Source organism: Chiloscyllium plagiosum, chromosome 26, assembly GCF_004010195.1.
Source record: "Chiloscyllium plagiosum isolate BGI_BamShark_2017 chromosome 26, ASM401019v2, whole genome shotgun sequence".
Classification (NCBI taxonomy): Eukaryota; Metazoa; Chordata; class Chondrichthyes; order Orectolobiformes; family Hemiscylliidae; genus Chiloscyllium; species Chiloscyllium plagiosum.
The window spans coordinates 16,451,047-16,473,430 of NC_057735.1; the positions used below are offsets into that span (position 1 = coordinate 16,451,047).

General features: G+C 37.0%; 1 protein-coding gene across 1 annotated transcript in view; it reads right to left on the reverse strand.

Annotated features, from left to right (window-relative positions):
* Positions 1–164: 164 nt before the first annotated feature.
* LOC122563138 (sortilin-like) overlaps positions 165–22,384 on the reverse strand; it is a 79,743-nt gene continuing 57,523 nt past the window's right edge. Inside the window, exons 12-20 of the mRNA XM_043716597.1 lie at positions 20,434–20,536; positions 19,406–19,577; positions 18,728–18,918; positions 13,915–14,104; positions 13,285–13,401; positions 8,583–8,691; positions 7,862–7,974; positions 6,151–6,265; positions 165–3,526 (exon numbers count right to left, since the gene is read on the reverse strand). Of these exons, the coding sequence (XP_043572532.1) occupies positions 3,512–3,526; positions 6,151–6,265; positions 7,862–7,974; positions 8,583–8,691; positions 13,285–13,401; positions 13,915–14,104; positions 18,728–18,918; positions 19,406–19,577; positions 20,434–20,536 (1,125 nt within the window). The 3' untranslated portion in view covers positions 165–3,511. The remainder of the gene's footprint in view (positions 3,527–6,150; positions 6,266–7,861; positions 7,975–8,582; positions 8,692–13,284; positions 13,402–13,914; positions 14,105–18,727; positions 18,919–19,405; positions 19,578–20,433; positions 20,537–22,384) is intronic.

The window sequence follows — 22,384 nt, forward strand, 5'->3', positions numbered from 1 at the left end:
ACATTTGTGTTACAAAAATATTAAGATTAACATTAGGGTGCCAATTTTAAGTTTCAAAACAAAGATCTTCCAAAAGTACACAAACTTAAGTATTCATGAAAATAACAATCTTGGTCAAAGTCATTCTGAATTGATATGCAAGAAAAATGAATACTTTAAGTAGCTAAGATCCAGGTGAGTTTATTCACAAATTAGAAAACAAAATGCTTTAGCTTTAAATCACTGAAAATACACAAGCATTCATATAGTAAAGCAATAATTCAACAATGTTCTTAATATTGCTTTCTATTAGCTTTTGAAAACCTCCTAATTAGGTCTTATTAAAATTGACAAAAATCAAATCATAATAGTATATTTGAAGTACAGTTCACACTGATGTATTAAAACTATATATTACAATTAATAATCAATTGTTGAAATATAATGTTGCTTTCCACAAACCTTTTCCATTAGCATTACAGAAATTTGAAATGTAATCAACAAACAACCAGTTTAATTCAAAATATGCATGGACTGATTTGAAAGGGGACAAAACAATCAATTTCGTTCAAGAAACACATCATTTATTTTATTGACTAACATCTTTAAAAATTCAAAGGAATATGTTGGATAACTCCTGTAGGCAAGTTATTCTCAGTGTCCTGGCCAATAGCTATCACTCATGTGAACATTATAAAAACAGATTATCTGGTCTTTATCACATTACTCCTAATGTTCTTAAGTGATGACAGAGAATGTATGTTCATCTGCGTTTTCAACACAACCAAAATAGAAAAACAGTGAAAACAGCAATGAGTTTTGCAACAAGTGCAAGACTGAAGGGTGGTATTAGCTGTATTAAGAGTAGAATGAGTGCAAGAGTGTGTTCATCTTAGCTAATGACAATCTATCACCACCTCACTTTATACTTCTAGAGATGACTGGCCACCACAGATCTTCAGAACATATGGTTCAGGTTTAAAAATTATTCCCACTCAAAAATATGCAAGATATTTCTATACTGTCACAGCTTTATAGATATATGCAATGAAAATCATAAGAAAGATAGTGGTTTCTAAAGCAGTAAAAAGTTTCCCAAATAGGAAGGAAATCAAGTATAAAGCAAGCAGCTTTACAAGTATTTATATGAAAGAATGCTACTGAGATGCAGCTTGTCATAACAAACCCACCCAGTTGTTTCACAGATCAGTATTAGATCTGTGCTATCCAAAGATTCAGCAACACAAACTTCTGTTGCATCTCCCTATTAGTGTTATGTTGTGGCTATAAATTCATTAAAATCTGAGCACTTAACAGAAAATTGGATAAATATTGAAATAAGATACAAGGCTGTGAAATATAGCAGTGGGATTCATTTGGGATACTTAACAAAAACCCATTGTAGACATGGAGCTGAATAGCCAATTTATTAGCTAAAACTTCAATTGTTTAACTTGACTATATGTGCAACTGCAAATATCAAATCAAACTCATCATACAGATTGTAGAATGCAGCTTGATCAAGATTTCTTGAAATATAAAGTATAATCATTTATTTCTGGTTTATGGTGGTTACTCAGATTGATTAGAAAACAATTTGAAAATGTGTATGTTTTATCATATTGGAAATTCTTCAAACACAGCTAATCATAGAATTAGCCATTTTAGGCTTTTCAGAACCATAAACAAGATGAAATAAAAACCAAAATTATTTAAGTAAACCACAACAGATCAAGTGGAAATTTAAATATCTTACCAAAATATATGTAAAGATATCAAGTTTATACAACCCTCAATGTGTGCATACCCACTTGAATATTGAACTGTAATGAACTAATTGTGAACTCCACAGTAATTTTAAGAATCATGATCTGAGAACATACAATGCTTCTAAAAAGTGCTAAGTCTTATGAATGGAATATCTCACTGAATCCTTTAAGTCACATATAGACAGATGATGATATAATTTGGAACATGTGCTGACAGGTAAGTCAACAATTTCTGAAACCACAGAAACCAATTTCTGAAACTACAAAAAGTCCAAAGTCCTACATCACATCACTTTTCTCAACTAAGATAGAAAGGAGTAGCACAACGCACTTTTATGCAAAGAAAATATATTGCATATAAACATGTTATAATGCTTTCCAATTCTAAAGACTAAATATAAAATGAACAAAGAATTCAAAGCAAATAAATTAACAACCTAGTCATAACAGTGAAATAGGTATTCACCACCTGAATTCAGTTTATACGACAGTAAACTTGCTATTTCTGAAAGCAGATAACTTTTCTATTAAAAAAATACTTTAGAAGTACATGATGCGATGGTTTCAAATTATTTCCCAGATTACCATATAGAAGAAAGGTAGAATATTAGATGGAACAAATTACGCATTAAACATATCTGGGTACATACCTGTTGTAATTTTAAGTTACTTCTATAATCCATGCATTGTATTTAGTTTATACACCTACTGTTCTTTCACACCAGCAATGAAAGCAGAAGTGCAACAAGTCAGTGCACAAGCATTAATTTTTAATTTAATAAAATTAAATTACTTGATAATCAATCAAGATACTGATATTCTAAATGTGAAAAACCCTCATTTATACTTGCGGTGAGGCATAAAACTTTCAATCATTAAATTAACTTCTAAGAAACAGTAAATCTCTTATTTAATAAAATACTGGAGGGTTTCATCAGTGTATCTCTAATAGCTTTCATATATATCAAGTACATAGAGATGTATAAATGAGAGTTCTTGGTAGGACAACACTGAAAAGACTTAACTTTCCTAATTCAGGAGTCTGATACTAAAATTGTTACACAAGGGAAATTATTCTGGAAGCCATTAAAGAAGTCACATAATATGAAAGACCTTTTGGAAAAAGCGTTACAATAAATGTCAGCTTCTATAAATTGACAACCAGATTTTATTGACGCACATTATCAGGGATTTTGTTTTTAGTGGCTTTTTTTTTTAAAAAATATGCAATATTTGCATGACTTTAAGAATTTACTGCTTACATTTAAGTTTGACACAAGTCAGTCTTGGTGAGAAATAAAAGAGATGCTAGGTAATACAGAAAGTTGAAGAATGTAAAATCGTACAAAAAAATCCATGAAAGCTTGGAGTGATGCGTCCAGGAGCAGATTTTAAAAATGTAGTTCTGCAAATTAGGTTAGTCCTCCTCCAAAACCACTATTTTCCCAATTTTAAACACACATCTGATTGTTAACAATTCATTGTCCTCTAGTTTACCCCTCCTCCATATATCAAGTCTTCAAAAACAATTCCAATATGCGAGGAGCAGTCTCACTTGTGAGAAAGTTGTGATTGTAGCTCTAGATGTATCATATTTGTAAAAATGTCATAATGCCTTTGCATGATGCTGTAAAATCAGAGTACAGGTACTTGACAGCAAATCAGATGGAGGCAACAGCATCTCGAAATACTATAGTGCTGTTTATTTGGCAAGAACAGCATCTTGTATCTCCAAAATATTCTTCAAAAATAACAAACAACGTCTATTCCAGAAGATCCTGAGACAAAAAGAAAATTTGGGTTTCAATGCAAAATATTGATTCTGGGAAGTTGAATTTTACATATCATTTCCATACAATAGGGGAAGGGCACATATGAACAATTTCAAATCACTAAATCTAATTAACTTTGATTTCAGGAAGCAACACTGAAAAAGAGTGCATTCTGATTTCAGGTGTATAAGATATCACCTTCACAAAAATTAATATAACTAATATTTCATATGTATTCTACAGAACCTTACATCAACAAATAAACTTCATCCTTACTCATGAAGGAAATGTCCAAAATGTGAAGTAATTATTTCATAATCAGATGACAACCATTAATAGATTGCATTCTGCTACAGACGCACTAGTAATTTCATACTATGAAATGTTGAAACCCATTCAAAATTCTCTACCACAAACCATATATAGTTACATACAGAAACAAAGCTCACTTTATGTAAACATTTGTAAGTTTATTACTCCACTCCTAACTTTGGACTTAATAGACAAAATAGGTTACATTTCTGGACCCCGATTATAAATTTGATTCCTCAACAGAAACCAAAAAGTTAGAACAGAATGCACCCTCCTGCAGCTTGCATTTTATTGTCCATTTACAAAATTCCATCCAAATTTCATTTTGGGACACTATAAATTCATTCAAAAAATTATAGTAAATAAATTATATCAGAGAAAAATAGGTTAATAAAGCTTTTATTAGAACTATTCTGACAGGAATAGAATATACTGGGTTAAAAAGTGGTGACTGATGACAAATCTTTATATGCTACAATTTGTAGCCCTATGCAAAAATGCTAACTGTTTTGTTACAACTGAAGCTAGAGTGCAATGTCACTCTCGTCCCACCACTCCACTGGTTACAAATTTAAAATGCATGACCCAGTTAACAATACAGCCAATAATATATTTTACGTATGTCAAATGTTCAAGATAGGTTTCAATTGATGATCTATCACAGACAAGTGTCACTGAATACAGGTAGTTGTCACTGGAACACCTGCAGATGCAGTTCCTTCAGGAAGTGACAAAAACTCAGTTCTCACAACAAACTCTCCAAAATGGTTTTCACAGAAAAGCTACCGTCTGGCTGGCTTCTCCGCCTCAGGGGGCAGTAGCCCAACTGAACTTTATGGAATATCAAAACAAAACTCCTGACAGCCATAAACCTAGGCAAGTGATTTCCAGTAAACAAGCCCAAGCATCAGCTTAAAGCCACGGGAGTCCAACAAACGTCTTTCAAAAATAAAGATCTTTTATTGAACTAGCTCTTTTCTTAAAACTGAGAGAGCTGGGTCAATAAAAATAGTTTATTTGAACAGTTAGAAGAGACACCACTCCTCTTTTTTAAATTTAACAAAAATGGAATCACTGCTGATTGTTCAAATAAAATACTGTCCACTATGCTTCAGGTATGGTTCCTCAAACAAAAAGCATTTTCATAACACACTACCTGAAGTGAGATGTCAATTATAAAAATCAATAATTATTGGATGTTTCAGTGTATGGAACAGGTTGTTAGTTCTCAGTAGCACATTGGACTCATTTTGTCAATTTAGCATCAAAATGCAGAAATATTGTGAAACATATTTCTGAAAATTAAATTAAATCAAATCAAAAATTGTACAGTCAAAAAGAAACAATTCATATTTTGGCCCGGCATGATGGTCTCATCCCAGTATTGAGGTCTTGTCCTGTGTGGAAATCTCCTTAGTCTTAGTCTCCCAGGTATTCCAGCTGACCCATAGGTGGTCTTGGGCCAGCATGGCTGTCTTCTTCAGCACAGGCTTCTGGTCCAGTATTCCAGCAGCCCAGTGTGGTGTTCTTGTCCCATCTACATCTTCAGGATTTTCTATTATTCCCTTCCCATTATCTGAACTGTGATGAACCTGGTCTTAATTTAACTCTTAAAAATCATCTTTGATTACTATAGGTGCCATACTAGGCCAAACTATAAAACTTTTTACTGTATTTTTAAAGTAAGAGTATACTTGAAATTAAATTTCAATTCTAATCTATTGTTTCAGACCAGCAAGTAACCAGATCATGGGATATAATAGTATGGACAAAAGAATTTATAATAGACACACATCATCAGAAAAACAAATACACAAAACTGGTAAAAGGATTCAAGGTTTTGCAGACATTAAGTGCACGTAGATCTTTTTTCTTTTAAGTAGGTGCGACAGATTATTTCTATATAATAGATTGGATTTTCTAAAACTCTTCTGAGGGCCTTAGGATGCCCAATAGCACTTTACAAATGAATTTCTCTTACAGTCAGCCTTTTGCAGGCAAACAGAAGGCAACTTGAATACATTGCTGCCATTTAAAAATTGGCGCAAACTTTGATACAGTGCCCTGCTTTCCAAATAGTTCCTTAAGCTGTCTAAACATCCACCTGAACAGCCTAGGTATAGCTCTCGTTCAACAGACACCCGACAAAGCTACAATGAAGTACCAGTATAGTTCAGATACTCAAATTCTTAAGGGGTTTATCCAGTCTTGACCTTTAACTCAGAAACAAGAGTGCTATCAATGGAACCAAGTGCATGCAAAGACAAATTATTAACTTTTCTACGGTATTTAGAAGGAAAAGAGTGTACAACATATACCTCATCAGAGTCATCATGGTATTCTGGTTTATTAGTGACCGCAGCAGTGTCCAGTTCATCTGCTGTAGTAGATTCTGCATGCTGTTGTAGCACTGAGTACCGATGTACCAAGAATCTAAAAGGATTGTTTAAAAACAATTTTAAGAGATTACAGCTGGCAGGTTTAACAAACACACGCTCTTTTTATGCAAGGTTTGACAGTTTCACATAAACCTGCTCCAGCCTAAATAAATCATTTTACATTGAGAATGGTAAAAATGAAAAAATTCTGAATTACATGTTTTAGCAGCATTTGGGTAAGAGCGAAATAATGTACAGACCCCCCTGCTCATTTGTTCTTTCAATCTGCATGTTCAGATTGTATGTCCTTAGTTCAAAATACAGTATTTGTGCTGATATTTTTTATAACACGTGGGAAATTAGTCAAGACAAGGCTGAGCAGAGCCCACCTCGTGTGCGCTTCTAACTCTCACCTACTGCAGATTTAGTTTAATATTTACTAAACTACCAAACTCAAAGCGTGTATAGAAAGATGTCAATAATTTCAGTCCAGTAAATAGAAAGGCTACATTAGTTATTTAATGATTTGCCAGTCAATTTAAGTAAGTTCCATGAAATCAGCCCTATATAATCTCAAGATGACTACAGAGATCAAGCTGGAGTTGTAGCTCAATTGATTTGCATTTATATTTATTTCCCCTCAGTCCTGAATTTGAATACCCCCACTACTTTCATGTTGTAACCTTACTGTTCTAACTGAACACTTATCGGCCACTTCAATGTGCCAGCATTTGTAGCTTGAGAGATATGCAAATAAACAGCAGCTGTTGCATTTTAAGAATCTTGTAAGGTCCCATGGCTAGGTTATCTGGAATATGTTGTTAGCATTAGTACTTGAGGACATTTTTTTCAAGCTTTGTATAAGTGCTCCGTTTAAATGTTTGTATTACAAGAAATGTAAATGACATTGCCACTTTGAAACTAAAATGGTCTCTTCCCTTCAATTTCTCAGGCAAGAGGAAGAAACAACCATGCTGGTCCCAAGACACTGAATTGTTCTAGGTAATTTGCACATCAGTTTCCTTGGAGACTGCCACTAATGATGCTTAGTACCAATCAAATAAAATCACATTGCAATATCAAATACGAAAACTCAAAACACCACTAACCATAGGTGTTGGTAGTTATTGCAATATGTACACCAATAGAAAGTCCTTCAGAGTTTGGGATAACTTGCCATAAATACATACAAGGTAATTTTCTAACTTTGCAGACACGGTCATATGCATTACATTCTGAATTTCTTGTGCATGTTCAGCAGGTGTGGCTTGTGCCAGTAGCATAAAGTGAGGATATTTCCTAATCATCCTGTTCAGAGGTGTTATTACTCACCACTTGAGCAGGTGGGACTTGAACCTGGGTCTCCTGACTCACAGGTAGGGACATGGCTACTGCACAAGGGCCATATAGAGTGGGGAAACTGCACATCAAAACTAAATTACACCTGTTGTGTCAGTATTTTTAATTAAAAATACATTCTCTATGTAAAAATTGGCTATCAACTGGACTAGAGCCATCTGACAAAGGGTCACTGGACTTGAAATGTTAACAGCTTTCTCTCTGCAAACACTGCCAGACATGCTGAGTTTCGCCAGTATTTGTAGTTTTGTTTGCTCGTAATATCTACATTCCTCAGGACTAAATCACTTACCTTCCACCACACACATATTTCTTGATGAAGATCACTCCAAGGATTAACAGCATCAGTAATAATACTATGACAGTGGCAATAATTGGCACAGAGCTGGTTCTGCGGGAATCAGACTGAAACAAATGAAGCATTTTAAATTCTAAATACAATCTGAACTTAAAAATTTTGAGAAAAGTACAATAAGTGACAAAGCAAGGACTTGAAAACAGTCTCATGAGATAAGCAATGTTAACAGAGAAATATTATCATTGCACAACATAGTATTTCAGGACAAATTTCAATGTGCAGTCATCTCATTTGGGCTTTGAACTTTCTCATTCCATTAAATCTCACCTTTAATTAACCCAACACTCTCCCAGACAAATTTTAAGCTGTAACTGTGCACATGCTGACTGGCTTAGTTTCTCATCGCCAGATTTTGCTTGACTATTTTAAGCTGTCCCTCTTATTGTCATATCTTATACTGCAGTACCATCCTGGAAAGCAGCCAACCAATGGACATTAAAATGATAGTCTTACCAGTAATGTCTGCATCCCATGAACTAAAAAAAACCTGCAGTTTCCTAATTAATGTAATTTCACATTGACAAGATCAGACCTGCAGTTTTGCATATACTTTTGGTGATGTTTGTACAAAATAAACCAATTGTTCTTATGCACACTTTGACCAAGAATTCACACTATAGTTGTTTCATAGCTTAACAGCTATTCAGAAACGTACCAGTTCTGCAGGTGCCAGCAAGTTACTGACACATTTTTTACTCATGTCTTTCACCAAACGATTTACTTGCACCCCTCCATAACACTTATCTCCCGGAATTTTTCGGTATCTAAGAAATGACGAGTTGGTTACAAATCTGATAATATATCAATTGTAAAAAAAACTAGCATTTTAAAAATTTAAATAGCATGCATATAGAACACCAAGGGGAAAAGATAATCTTCAATCCACTCAAATATCAAAGGACAGAATAGCACATTTTCCTGTAAAACTGGAAGTAAATGCCATTTTGAAAATAAAAATACACAAGTTTCGGTCCCTAGTCAATCTGCCTAAAAGAAGAGATTGCATGTTTTCTAGGAACTTAGAAGTTAAATTACTCATGATTGGATGTGAAGCTCTCAAAATATAATGGATGACCTTACATGGAACAGGGAAAAGTTAGAAATGTAAACAATGTAAGTGTGAAAAAGAACAAATACAGTCATTTAATCTCTCACATTTAGAATGCAATTTCACTGTGGTTCATTTTCTCACCACTTCACTTTTCCTTGCTCAAAACTATTTTCCACCTTTGAGTGCTGATGAAAAAGGTAACCGAGCCAAAATGTTAACTGTTTTCTGTCCCCACAGGTGCTGTCAGATTGCTGAGTTATTTTGCATTTTATGTATTTATTTCTAATTTCCAATTTCTATAGTATTTTACATGTTGGAAGTACTTTGGTTTTTTTCAAATTTCTATTTGAATAAATGCAACCGCTACTGTAAAATGCTTCCAAATTACTTGCATTTGCTATATACATATTCATATTAAATTGCTATTAACTACCATTCCCAAATCAGAGATTAATTAAAGTCATTGCTGCACAATCAAGGAAAAATTAAGAACCAAACTCTTTAGGGTGGGACCTTTTCACAGCTCCTGTTACAAGTGGTTGTCTAAAAAACACTTCTACAGCAAGGCTGAGTTCTACAGCGAGTACTTAATTTGTCGTTAAGCGTACTGATCGTAAGTTAGAAAACTGAGGTCTGTGTGCAACCTGGTGGATGCCATGATGTGGAGCAGCAGGTGTTGGACTGGGGGTGGACAAAGTTAAAAATCACACACACCAGGTTATAGTCCAACAGGTTTATTTGGAAGCATTAACTTTGAGAGCATTGCTCCGTCAACAGATGGTTGTGAAGTATACGATCATAAGACACAGAATTTATAGCAAAAGATTAGTGTCATACAGTGATATATTGAACAAACCTAGATTGCTGTTAAGTCTTCCATCTTTTAGAATGGGTTGCAGGTTTCACTTCATTAATATGTAAATCCCAGAACTACTTTTAAGTCACCTTCGAGGTAACTTGTTCGCTGTTGCTATCCCAACAGTCACTGCATCAGAGGTCAGATCAGTTTTCCTTCGTGTGAATCCAAGGAAAGCAATGGACCGGACAGAGTACCAGGCCATGCACTCGAGCATGCACAGATAAACTTGTAGAGGCCATCTCGGACATCTTCAACTTCTCCCTGCAGCAGGCCACTGTCTCTGTCTGTTTCAAGAGGACCAACATCATCCTTGTGCCTAAGGAGGCTCATGCAGCATGTCGCAATGACTACCACCCAGTGCCCCTAACTTCGGTGGTCATGAAGTGCTTTGAAAGGCTGGTCATGGCATTAATCAACTCCAGCCTCCCACTACTCTTGACCCACTCCAATTTGCCTATCGGACCAACAGATCCACGTCAGATGCCATATCACTTGCCCTTCACTCCTCCCTAGAACATCTTGACACCAAGAACACCTACCTAAGAATCCTACTCATTGACTACAGTTTAGCCTTCAATACTATTATCCCTTCGAGATTGATTACTAAATTTAGTGATCTCAGACTAAGCCCCACTCTCTGCAACAGCATCCTCAGTTTCCTGACCGACCAGCCACAATCAGTGAAGATTGGGACAATATTTCATCCTCACTAACACTCAACACTGGAGCCCCCCAGGGGTGCGTACTCAGCTCCCAACTGTACTCATTGTATACCCACGACTGCGACACCAAATACCAGACTATGCCATTTACAAGTTCACTGATGATACCACCATAGTCGGTCAAATCTCAGATGGCGACGAAACAGACTACAAATGGGAGGTGGAAGACCTGGAAAAATGGTGCTCTGAAAACAACCTAGCTCTCAATGCCAGCAAAACCAAGGAAATCATTATTGACTTTCATGTTACTCATGCTCCCCTACAACAGCACAGAGGTGGAACGAGTGGAGAGTGTCAAGCTCCTGGGAGTGGTCATCAACAATAAGCTTTCATGTGGACACACTAAGTACAAAAGGCCCAACAACATCTTTTCTTCCTCAGGCAGCTGAGAAAACTTGGCATGACAGCAAATACCTTTGTCAACTTCTATAGGTGCATCATCGAGAGCATTCTGTCTGGATGTATCACTACCAGGTATGGCAACTGTACCATTCAAGATCGGAGACAGTTACACAGTGGTGAACTCGGCCCGGACAATCACAAAGGCCAACCTCCCATCCAAAGAATCCATCTACCAGGCCCGCTGTCAAGGAAAGGCCGCCAGCATTCTCAAAGACCCATCCCACCCCAGCAATGCTTTTCTACAACCTCTACCATCGGGGAGAAGGTACAGAAGCCTGAACACGCACCAGCCAGTTCGAAACAGTTTCTACCCTACTGTTTTTAGAGTACTGAATGGACTCAAACTCTTAGCATTCACCTGTACCAGTGTTTTGGTTTTTGTCATATTGCTCGCATGACGAAGCTTTTCACTGTGCCTCGGTACATGTGATAATAAATTCAATTCAATACAACTTAAGGTTTTATTAGAAAAGATGACATCTCAGCTCAGACAATGCATTAAAAGGTGTAAGGTCAGTGTCTGTCTGAATCCAAATCTTGAGTCAGACTGGTTTTATTTCCAAAGTTGAATTTACAAAATATTAGATACATTGACTGCCTGCAGATGACCCATTTTTGAGCAAATTAGAACGTATCTGCAATTATAATTCTGTAAATACAAATTCACCGCATAGACGCATTTGTGTGCGCATGAGAAAGAGTCTGAGAGTGAGTGTATGCGTGAGTGCGTGTGCACATGAGAGAGTGTGTTTGTGGGTGTGAAAGCTGGGTAAAGTGTGTGTGGGTGTGATGGAGTATAAGCCTGTGAGAGGGTATGTGCATGGGTATGAATGTGTGTGTGAGAGAGGGTCTGCATGAATATGTAAGAGTATGTGCGCATGAGAGACAGTGCATAGTGTAGTGGGGTTGCCTGTAGTGTGACATGAACCCAAGATTCCAGCTAAAGCCATCCTCATGGCACAACAATCACCAGACAGGATGCGCCCTCCCAGTCAGGGAATACTTCAGTGGTCAGGGACATCAGACCTCGGATCTTCGGGTCACCATCCTCCAAGGCAGACTTCAGGATATGCAACAACGCAGAGTGGCTGAGCAGAGGCTGATAGCCAAGCTCGGAACCCATGAAGATGGCCACAACTGGGACCTTGGGTTCATGTCACACTACAGGTGACCCCACTACACCCACACACTCTTACATACTCTCACACTCATGTAGACCCTTCGTCAAACACACACATACATCCCCCACACTCTCACAGGCTTATACTCCATCATGCACACACACACTTTATCAATCATGCACACATGCAAACACATTCTCATGTGCACACACAAGTCTATGAGATGAATTTGTATTTGCAGAATTATATTTGAACATACATAATATTTGGTCAAAAAGTGCACAATTTGCAGGCAGTCAAAGCATGTAACATTTTATAAATTCCTATTTTGGAAATAGCACCAGTCTGACTCAAGACTGGGTACAGACAATCTCTAACCACATACCTTTATGCATTGTCTGACCGAGATGTCACTTTTTAAAAAATAAAACCTTAAGTTATCTCGATGAGACGTAAAAGTAGTTCTAGGATTTACATATTAATGAACCGAAACCTGCAATCCACTCTAAAAGACAGACTGACTTAACAGCAATCTAGATTTGTTCAGTACATTGTTTCAGTTGTGTGACACCGTAATCTTTTGCTTTCAATTCTGTGTCTTATGATCCTGCTCCACAGTTACCTGATGAAGGAGCAGCCCCCGAAAGCTAGTACTTCCAAATAAACCTGTTGGACTATAACCTAGTGTTATATGATTTTTTAAACTGGTGGATGGAATAAGTTCATCCCTACAATGAAAGCTGGTAACAATAGTAATTTGTTCCCCTACTTCCTCTATTTATTTTAGATGCTTTCAGTTAGGGACACAGTCCACAAATGTCAAGTGTGTTCAATAAGCACAGTCAGGTTCTATTAAAAGACACTATGCCACATACAAAAACCACCAGGGATATCTGACAAAAGCCCTTAAAAATAATACTGCAGCAACAAATGACACAGCACAGAAAGTTGATGGAAAAGAAATCTTGCTCAATATCATGTATGATGGTCATCTCTCCTTACAAATCTAAATCCAGTTGTAAAAGTTCTGATTAGCATGAGAATGCATGTGATTGCAACTCACATGAAAATAGAGGTTGATTTGTATTTACTGTTGAATATGAATTTTTAAATGCCACAGTTTGAAGTGAGAGTCAGTTATATCATGCTAACAGACTTAGAGTCAAAACTTCTCTTCAATTTTAAATGTAACAATTCATTACCCATTCGTCTGCAAAATTTCTTTCCTTCCTTGTAAGCAAAACTCCAGATCATGGCCTTGCAGATCTGCCTGCTCCACACATTCCGAGCTGTTTTCTTCTCGATAGTATCCAAAATCACTGACGGGGAGAGATTGTATATTTAAAGCCATCGCCAGCCAATTTCATAAATTGATGTTGTTCTCACAATATAGCCTGGAAATCAGTTCTCACTTCAAAAAGTAATTATCCTTCCTTTCTTCTCTACCGCTTGAAACCAACACAACAATTAACAATCAATCAAACAATTCAGTCAGGCATGTTATTTTAATTACCAAAATTAAGCCCTAAGTAGACACAATGAAACTTTCAATTAGAAACAGCACATGATTACAACATCCATTCTTTATGACCATCACATTAATTGAATTAAGTTAGATTTTGAAAACAATTACAAGTTACGAATCAATATTCAGAGGATCTACAGAAAGTTCATCACCAAGCAAAGCAAACTATGATCTAGGATCTGCCTGATGCACTCTTCCTGTTCTGTATTTCCTTAATCTGACAAAGCCTACATGTTTCAAAGCAAGGTAACCAAACTGGATTAACAGATGTTCATCACAAATCATTGGGTAAATAGAAATTACATACCACAAATAATCATCCAGAGTACACTGACAGACATTGGGCTGTTTATTCACAATATAGTCATGTCCATTTCGACAGACGGAAGATTTTCTTAAACGCCGAAACTTCTCCTTGTAACCCAACATACAGCCATCATTAGGATCATTAACATTACTTGAATGGGCAAGCCACTGGATATAATCGTCATCAGAACCTGAGGAAAACAGGATTTTTAAAAATTACATATTTCTCTTCTTAAAGAGTTTTTTTAATAAGAAAAACAAAAGCATTTGCTTGCTCCCCTTTATTACAGAATGGAAGGTTGAGCAATTGTCAGTACAAATCCCATTATAGAACTGAAGCATGATTTAGACTAACACTTCAGTGCTTAATTGCCTACAGTGCTATTTCTCAATGCCTCATCTCACTTTTTGGAGGGTCAATGCAGTCTCAATAGGCTGAATGGCCTTTTTCTGCACATAAGAATTTTAGAAACAATCAAGCATCAAACCCTCAATCATTCCCCAACCTAAGACAAATTAACTAATCTGTTACTTTATTGTAAGGGCTTTTGTCCACGGTATTTGCTTCCAAAACACAATCCACTGGCTCAAAGCATTCTCGGCAAGTCATGACATTGTGCCAATTAATGCAAATTTGTTTTTTCAAATGAAAATCAACGTTATTGAGCTCCACGCTACCATGTGAGATAGTGATAGATTTCTCCAAACTGAATTAGTTTCATTTAGTTGCATAAAAATAATTTTTAAAAATTAAAATTGAAAACTGAAGTTTGTTTTTAAAAGTGTAAGCGTACACACAGATAGAAAATACATCCATTCCAACTTCTAATCTCTTCATTGCAACAACATACACTATGTTGATTTCGAACATCACTGGACAATTCACAAACACAAGAGGAATCCGGGTTTGAGAATTTTTAAATAAATGGCAAGGAAGACAAATGATTTGGGTTCAACATGCACTTTGGGTTCAGAAAAGCAAAGAAGAAAACTGTACAATATGGCACAGCTAGCATTAGCAATTGATAACTAGTCCAGTATCATATCAGAAGATTGTAAATTCGCTGGATGTAGGTTTGCTCGCTGAGCTGGAAGGTTCATTTTCAGTTGTTTCGTCACCATACTAGGTAACATCTTCAGTGAGTCTCTGGATAAAGTACTGGTGATACAGCCTGCCTTCGATTTAGGTGTTTGGGTTTCCTTGGGTTGGTGGTGTCATTTCCAGTGGTGATGTCATTTTCTGTTCTTTTTCTCAGGGGATGGTAAATGGGATCCAAGTCAATGTGTTTGTCAATAGAGTTCTGGTTGGAATGCCATGCTTCTAGGAATTCTCATGTGTGTCTCTGTTTGGCTTGGCCAAGGGTGGATGTGTTGTCCCAGTTGAAGTGGTGTCCTTCCCCATTCGTATCTAAGGATACTAGAGAGAGTGGGTCATGTCTTTTTATGGCTAGTTGATGTTCATGTATCCTGGTGGCTAGTATTCTGCCCGTTTGTCCAATATAATGATTGTTTCAGTTCTTGCAAGGTATTTTGTAAAAGACATTAGTTTTGCTTTTTGTTTGTATGGGGTCTTTCAAGTTCATTAGCTGCTGTGTTAGTGGGTTTGTGGGCTACCATGATGCCAAGAGGTCTGAGTAGTCTGGCAGTCATTTCAGAGATGTCTTTGATGTAGAGGAGTGTGGTTAGAGTTTCTGGACATCCACTCTCCCCTACGTGAAAAATAACTCAGAAATAACTGCCAGACTACTCAGACCTGAGTAGTCTGGCAGTTATTTCTGAGCCCACAAACCCACCAACACATCAAAACAGCAGCTAACGAACTTGAAAGATCCTATACAGTCAACAAGCAAAACTAATGTCATTTACAAAATACCGTGCAAGAACTGTAACAAACACTACATTGGACAAACAGGCAGAGAACTAGCCTGTTTATCTTAGCCTGTTGGACACACTTTCCTCACCCCCAAGTCCCTCCTCCCTACCTTTTATCTTAGCCTGCTGGACACACTTTCCTCACCCCCAAGTCCCTCCTCCCTACCTTTTATCTTAGCCTGCTGAACACACTTTCCTCACTTCCTCCACCAGAGAACTAGCCACCAGGATACATGAACATCAACTAGCCACAAAATGACACAACCCACTCTCACTAGTATCCTTAGATACGAATGAGGAAGGACACCACTTCGACTGGGACAACACATCCATCCTAGGACAAGACAAACAGAGAGACACATGAGAATTCCTAGAAGCATTGCATTCCAACCAGAACTCTATCCACAAACACATTGACCGAGATCCCATTTATCACCCCCCTGAGAAAAAGAACAGGAAATGATACCACCACTGGAAATGACATCACCAACCCAAGAAAACTCAAACACCTAAATAGAAGGTGGGCTATACAACCAGTGCTTCATCCAGAAGGTCACTGAAGATGTTACCTAGTATGGTGACAAAACATCTGAAAATGAACCTTTCAGCTCAGCGAGCAAACCTACATCCAGAACCTCAACCTGAGCTACAAATCTTCAAGACTCGCTAACTGTAAATTCTAATTTGGACATAAGCGATGGAGTGTGTGTCAGAAGGTGACATTAATGTGAGGCAGTGACAGATTTGCAAAGGGAACAAAGTCAAGGAAATAGTTTAAGTGACCAAAGATAAATAACCAAAAGAGAATCAAGTGTTGAAGAGTGAACTCATGCACATACAAGGTAAAAACCTTGTGGTGGAGGGCACATGAAGTAAAGGAGAGTTAGGGAATGTAAATTAGTTAAGGGATTGTAGATGTAAGAGGTTTAAGAAGCTGCAGGTTTATTGGTTTAAACAGGGTCCAAGAAACAATCAATCAATTTGAAGGGGGTCCAAGGACATGGTGTAGTGCTGAGGATAATGATTAAAAGGTACAATTCAACCAATAGGAATTCTGTAATATCAACATATTAAGAGCTGAATGAGTTGAAGAAGGGTGTATGGCTGGGTAAAGGACTGGTTGCTGACATTCCATGGCTATACAAGTTATTCTACAAGTTATATTTCAAGTTCCAAGACCCCTTGCTGAGATATTTGTAACATCAATAGTCACAGGTGAAGTGCCAGAAGACTGGAGGTTGGCTAACGTGGTGCCACTATTTAATTAAGGTGGTAAGGAAAAGCTAGGGAACTATAGATCATTGAGCCTGACATCAGATGTGGGCAAGTTGTTTGAGGAAATCCTGAGGGACAGGATGTACATGTCTTTGGAAAGGCAAGGACTGATTAGGGACAATCAACATGGCTTTGTGCATGGCAAATCATGTCTCACAAACTTTATTAAGTTTTTGAAGAAGTAACAAAGAGGACTGATGAGGGCAGAGCAGTAGACGTGATCTATATGGACTTCAGTAAGGAATTCGACAAGGTTCCTCACGGGAGACTGGTTAGTAAGGTTAAATCTCACGGGATACAGGCTCAAAGATAGAAGACAGAGGGTGGTGGTGGAGGGTTGCTTTTCAAAATGGAGGCCTGTGACAAGTGGAATGCCACAAAGATCGGTGCGGAGTTCACTACTTTTCATCATTAATATAAATGATTTAGATGTGAACTTAGGAGGTACAGTTAGTAAGTTTGCAGACGACACCAAAATTAGAGGTGTGTTGGACAGTGAAGGAGGTTACCTCAGAGTACAATGGGATCTTATCAAGTGGGCCAATGGACTGAGAAGAAGTTAATTTAGATAAATGTGAGGTGTTGAGCAGGACTTGTGCACTTAATGGTAAGGTCCTAGGGAGTGTTGCTGAGCAAAGAGACCTTGGAGTGCAGGTTCATAGCTCCTTGAAAGTGGAGCCACAGATAAATAGGATAGTGACAAAGGCGTTTGGTGTGCTTTCCTTTATTGGTCAGAGCACTGAGTGTAGGAGTTGGAATGTATAGGAGTTCATGTTGCAGCTGTACAGGACATTGGTTAAGCCACTTTTGGAATATTGTGTGCAGTTGTGGTCTCCCTTCTATCAGAAGAATGTTGTGAAACCTGAAAGGGTTCAGAAAAGATTTACAAAAGGACGTTGTTAGGGTTGGAGGATTTGAGCTATTGGGAGAGACTGAATAGGCTGGGGCTGTTTTCCCTGGAGCGTCGGAGGCTGAGGGGTGACCTTATAGAGGTTTATAAAATCATGAGGGACATGGATCGGATAAATAGACAAATTCCTTGGGTTGGGGGAGTCCAGAACTAGAGGGCAGAGGTCCTTTTTATATCTTTCCCCTCTCACCCTAAACCTAAGGGGCAACTCTTTCACACGGAGGGTGATGCGTATATACAATGAGCTGCCAGAGGAAGTGGTGGAGGCTGGTACAATTACAGCATTTAAGAGGCATTTGGATGGGTATATGAATAGGAAGGGTTTGGACGGATATGGGCTAAGTGCTGGCAAATGGGACTAGATTAGGTTAGGATATCTGTCGGCATGGACAAGTTGGACCGAAGGGTCTATTTCCGTGCTCTACTTTTCTATGACTCTATTTTCTTAACAGTAAAATTGCAAGGCTCACAGGAACACTATCAACCTGTATCAGTAGTTCAAGTTACTTTTCTCCAGTGAAATCCATTCATCACTAGATCGTTGTACCAAACACCGTCAGAAATCTATTATAACCAATCAACTCCAGCACTCTCCAAAGCAATATGTTAGCTAATATAGCTGCAAATTAATTCAAATTGTGAAGGATTTGAAAACCACGAAGGTTTTAAGATAAATGACTTTAGGTTTGGTATAAATTTGACTGTGTTTAATTCTTCTAAATTTACGAATTCTCAATCCAATTAAATCTGAACTCACAGTCCCTTGTGAGGAGTTCCTCAAAATCGATGGTGACAGATATCCAGTGCTGTGTAATTATGAGGTCCACATATCCCCAGATACTGACATTCATTGATTTGGCTCCTGGTTCTGAGGCAAGGCCAGTAAATACAATGGGTTTTTCAATGAATTTATAAGAATACCAGCACTGGCCTTCATCAATAGAGAACCTAGGAATCAAAATAAAGACATTTAATCAAAAAATGAATATAATTAAGTGCTTCCTCTTTTCCGGAGATTGGAAAATTGTCATTATTCTGCTGCATAATCAATAGTGCTCTCATAACAAAACAAATCAAAACCAAACAATATCAATTTAACATCTTCAAAATTACAAGAGAGATTTGCCCATGTTAATTTTGATAAATGGCCCTCTATTTGAGCTGTTCAAATATCAAAAGTACCAAGAAAAAAGTGCAAATGTTTTGATTCAAGTCTTTAAAAAGTTGCAGAATAAATCCAGAAATGCTGAAAAAGCAGGTAGCTGGGGTTATTTGGTCATAAGTTTGCAAGAGACTTGCTTAATTGGTCTAAATAAAATCATATTATACAAACAAATTAAATTAAGTGTTCAAATTCATGCCACAATAAAACAAACTTACAGCATGCAGATACAAAAAACATGATCAGAAGTGTTTGTTACTGCACAATACTCACTTTATTGTATTGACACTGTTATACTCATTGTGTTCAACTGCAACTATCAAGCCCCCAGAGTCCAGAATAGTATAGTGATGGGGTCCTTTCAAAGCTTTAAACCAGGAATATCCACCATCATCAGACACATACACGTCAGGCATCATTACAGAAATTGCATCCCCAACACTGCCTAGAAAGGAGAGAAAAACATGACACTAAAGTAACAAATGTAGAATAAATTTTGAGGCTGAACAATTGCTATTTCTCTAAAACAAAAGCTCAAATAGTTAGGATAATTGAGCACTTGCAGTGTCACTTTGCTGGAACTAACTTTGAATAACTGTAAAAAAAAGTACACAAAATACTAGAGTATATTGAGCATTTTTGTTCTAAACGATATGAATTTTGTTTCAGCAATTAATGAAATAGCTACCACATTCCAGTTACATAATGGTAGCATTCCTAAAATTGTGTCAGCAATAGGATTCAAGACATTTAGAGCAGTATTTTGAAAATTTATACTCAAAGAAAAGTTAGCTGAACTTTCCCTCTCCAAATGCTAACAAAGCATACTTTACATTCCCAACATCAACTGTCTTTTCAAAAGAGAAAATTCTAATTAAACTTAATCACTTTCCGAGAAAGTCAATGGATGGCACTCATCAGTTTAGCACAACTATGTATTAACTCACTGAAAAAGGTTCAGCAAGATGCTATTCCTCCTACAACAATATTTTGTTAATCTTCCTCAATTTATCTACACTATTCACATTTTGTAAACAGCATCAAACCTGCTGGAGTAAAGAGCAAACCATAAAACTCTAAACAGTCAAATTCAGCATGCTTATAAAAACAAATTCCATAATAAAAGTAAAATGAACAAATGCATATTAATTGCTCCTGTTCTTTTAGAAAGATTTCAAGTACGAAGTATTCAAGGATTTGGCAGCACTTAACAGAGAACATAAGCAGCCCTACTGTATTTTTGTCCAGGAAACAATGAAGCTATAAAATAACTAACAGAACATAACAAAATATCTCAATACCGTGTGCTATGATTAGGCCAACTGCGTTTGGTTCAGAGAGCGGCAGCATTGGTACATTCAGTTTCTGAGAGATGCTGTACGATGCATGGATATGCAGACTACACTGTGGAAATTCAGACACACAGAATTAGAACGACTCAACAATGAATCAAGTTGTTAGACTTAAGCTGCCTATAAAGAAAAAATGTTTAACATTGAGGGGACAGCAAAACAGAATACATAAGTTCAACAAAAATACTTCAAGATAGCATCATCTACTAATTTATTAAATATACTCAGCACTGGAAAATTTGGAACATTCAACATACATCTCAAAATAATCAAATTGGATTGTATACAGTGAATCTCATTACAAGGCTGGGACTTTTCCTGGTGGCACACCACCATGTGGCTAACATGAAGTTCTAAATGCATTCAATTAATTCTAATCCAGTTAAATTCTTTTATATAATACACTAGCTTTCATATATTATTGGGTTTTGAACATCTTAAATGACACATTCAACTATATATATGATAGTGAATATGGACATTCAGTTGGACTCAAGTTTTTCTCTGTTAATTTCCAACTAAAACACAGTGTGTGGTGTACTAAATGTTCTTAATTCTTTTCAAATCCAGAGACAAGGTCAAACTCTTATTAAAGAAGTTGCATGCTGCTTGGTGTATCGACACTAAGAAATTTCTATCATGTGAGAAAGTTTTTTGTTGCTATTTAATAAATCAATACTCCTAGATATTTTCAAAGCAAGTCATTTTCTCAGAATTTGTTAGAAGTGTTACTTTAAAAATACAAAGTTAGCAATTCACCTACGCCATAATATATCCAATTCACCTTCCGTAATACTAGATTAGTAGTGCTGCCCATTTAGCTCTCCAACACCAAATTAGGCACAAGGTATCATACGTGTAAATGTCCATTGCATTCTGACTGTGCAGCAGGGAAGGAGACCTAAGATTTTAATCTCTCAATGGATTTGTGCTAATGTCTAAAAGGTAATACTCCAACCCGTTAACATACTTCACCCCTACCAGATATACTCTTGACAAAATGAGACAGACTCCTTAGATCAACAGAATATTGTGTCATAAATAGTATGTAAACCAGGGTAAAAGGTGAAAGCATAGTTGTGGCTGTGTGTAAAGCAAGACATCACCTAGATTGAATGCAGCCTGAAAATCCTGAGAAACTGCTTCAAAAACTCACATCATGCTATCCACCACCTTGCAGCTAGTAGTAAGTGAACAATTGGTGCATCTAAAACAATAACTTACAGTATTGTGAAAAAAATGGACAAACAGTAAGAGTTAAGGCTTGGTCCATCCAGTCCATGCTGAACATAATCCCAAACTAAACTAGTCCCATCTATCTGCTCCTGGCCCATACCTCTCCAAACCTTTCCAATTCATGTACTTCTCCAAATGTCTTTCAAACATTGTAATTACATCCACATCACCACTTCAACTGGAAGATCATTCCACACATGCACCACCCTGTATAAAAAAAATTACCCCTCACGTCTTTTTTTAAATCTTTCTCCTCTCACCTTAAAAATGCGCTTCCTAATCTTGAAACCCCCTATTCTAGTGAAAAGATAATCATCATTAAACACCATTTATAGCATTCATTATTTTATAAACTTCTGTAAGGTTGTCTCTCAACCTCCCATGATCCAGTGAAAAAAAGTTCCAGCCTCTTCTGATAACTTGAGCCTTCTATATCCAGCAAAACCCTGGCAAATCTCTTCTGAACTCTCTCCTACTTAATTATATCCTTTCCATAACTGGACAAATAGAACTGGACACAATATTCCAGAGGAGGCGCACCAATGTTCTGTACACCCTCAACATGACTTCCCAATTCCTATACTCAATGCACTGACCAATAATTGCAAGTGTGCCAAAAGCCTTTTTAACCACCCTGTCTCTAGAGAAACTGAAGTCAAGGTGA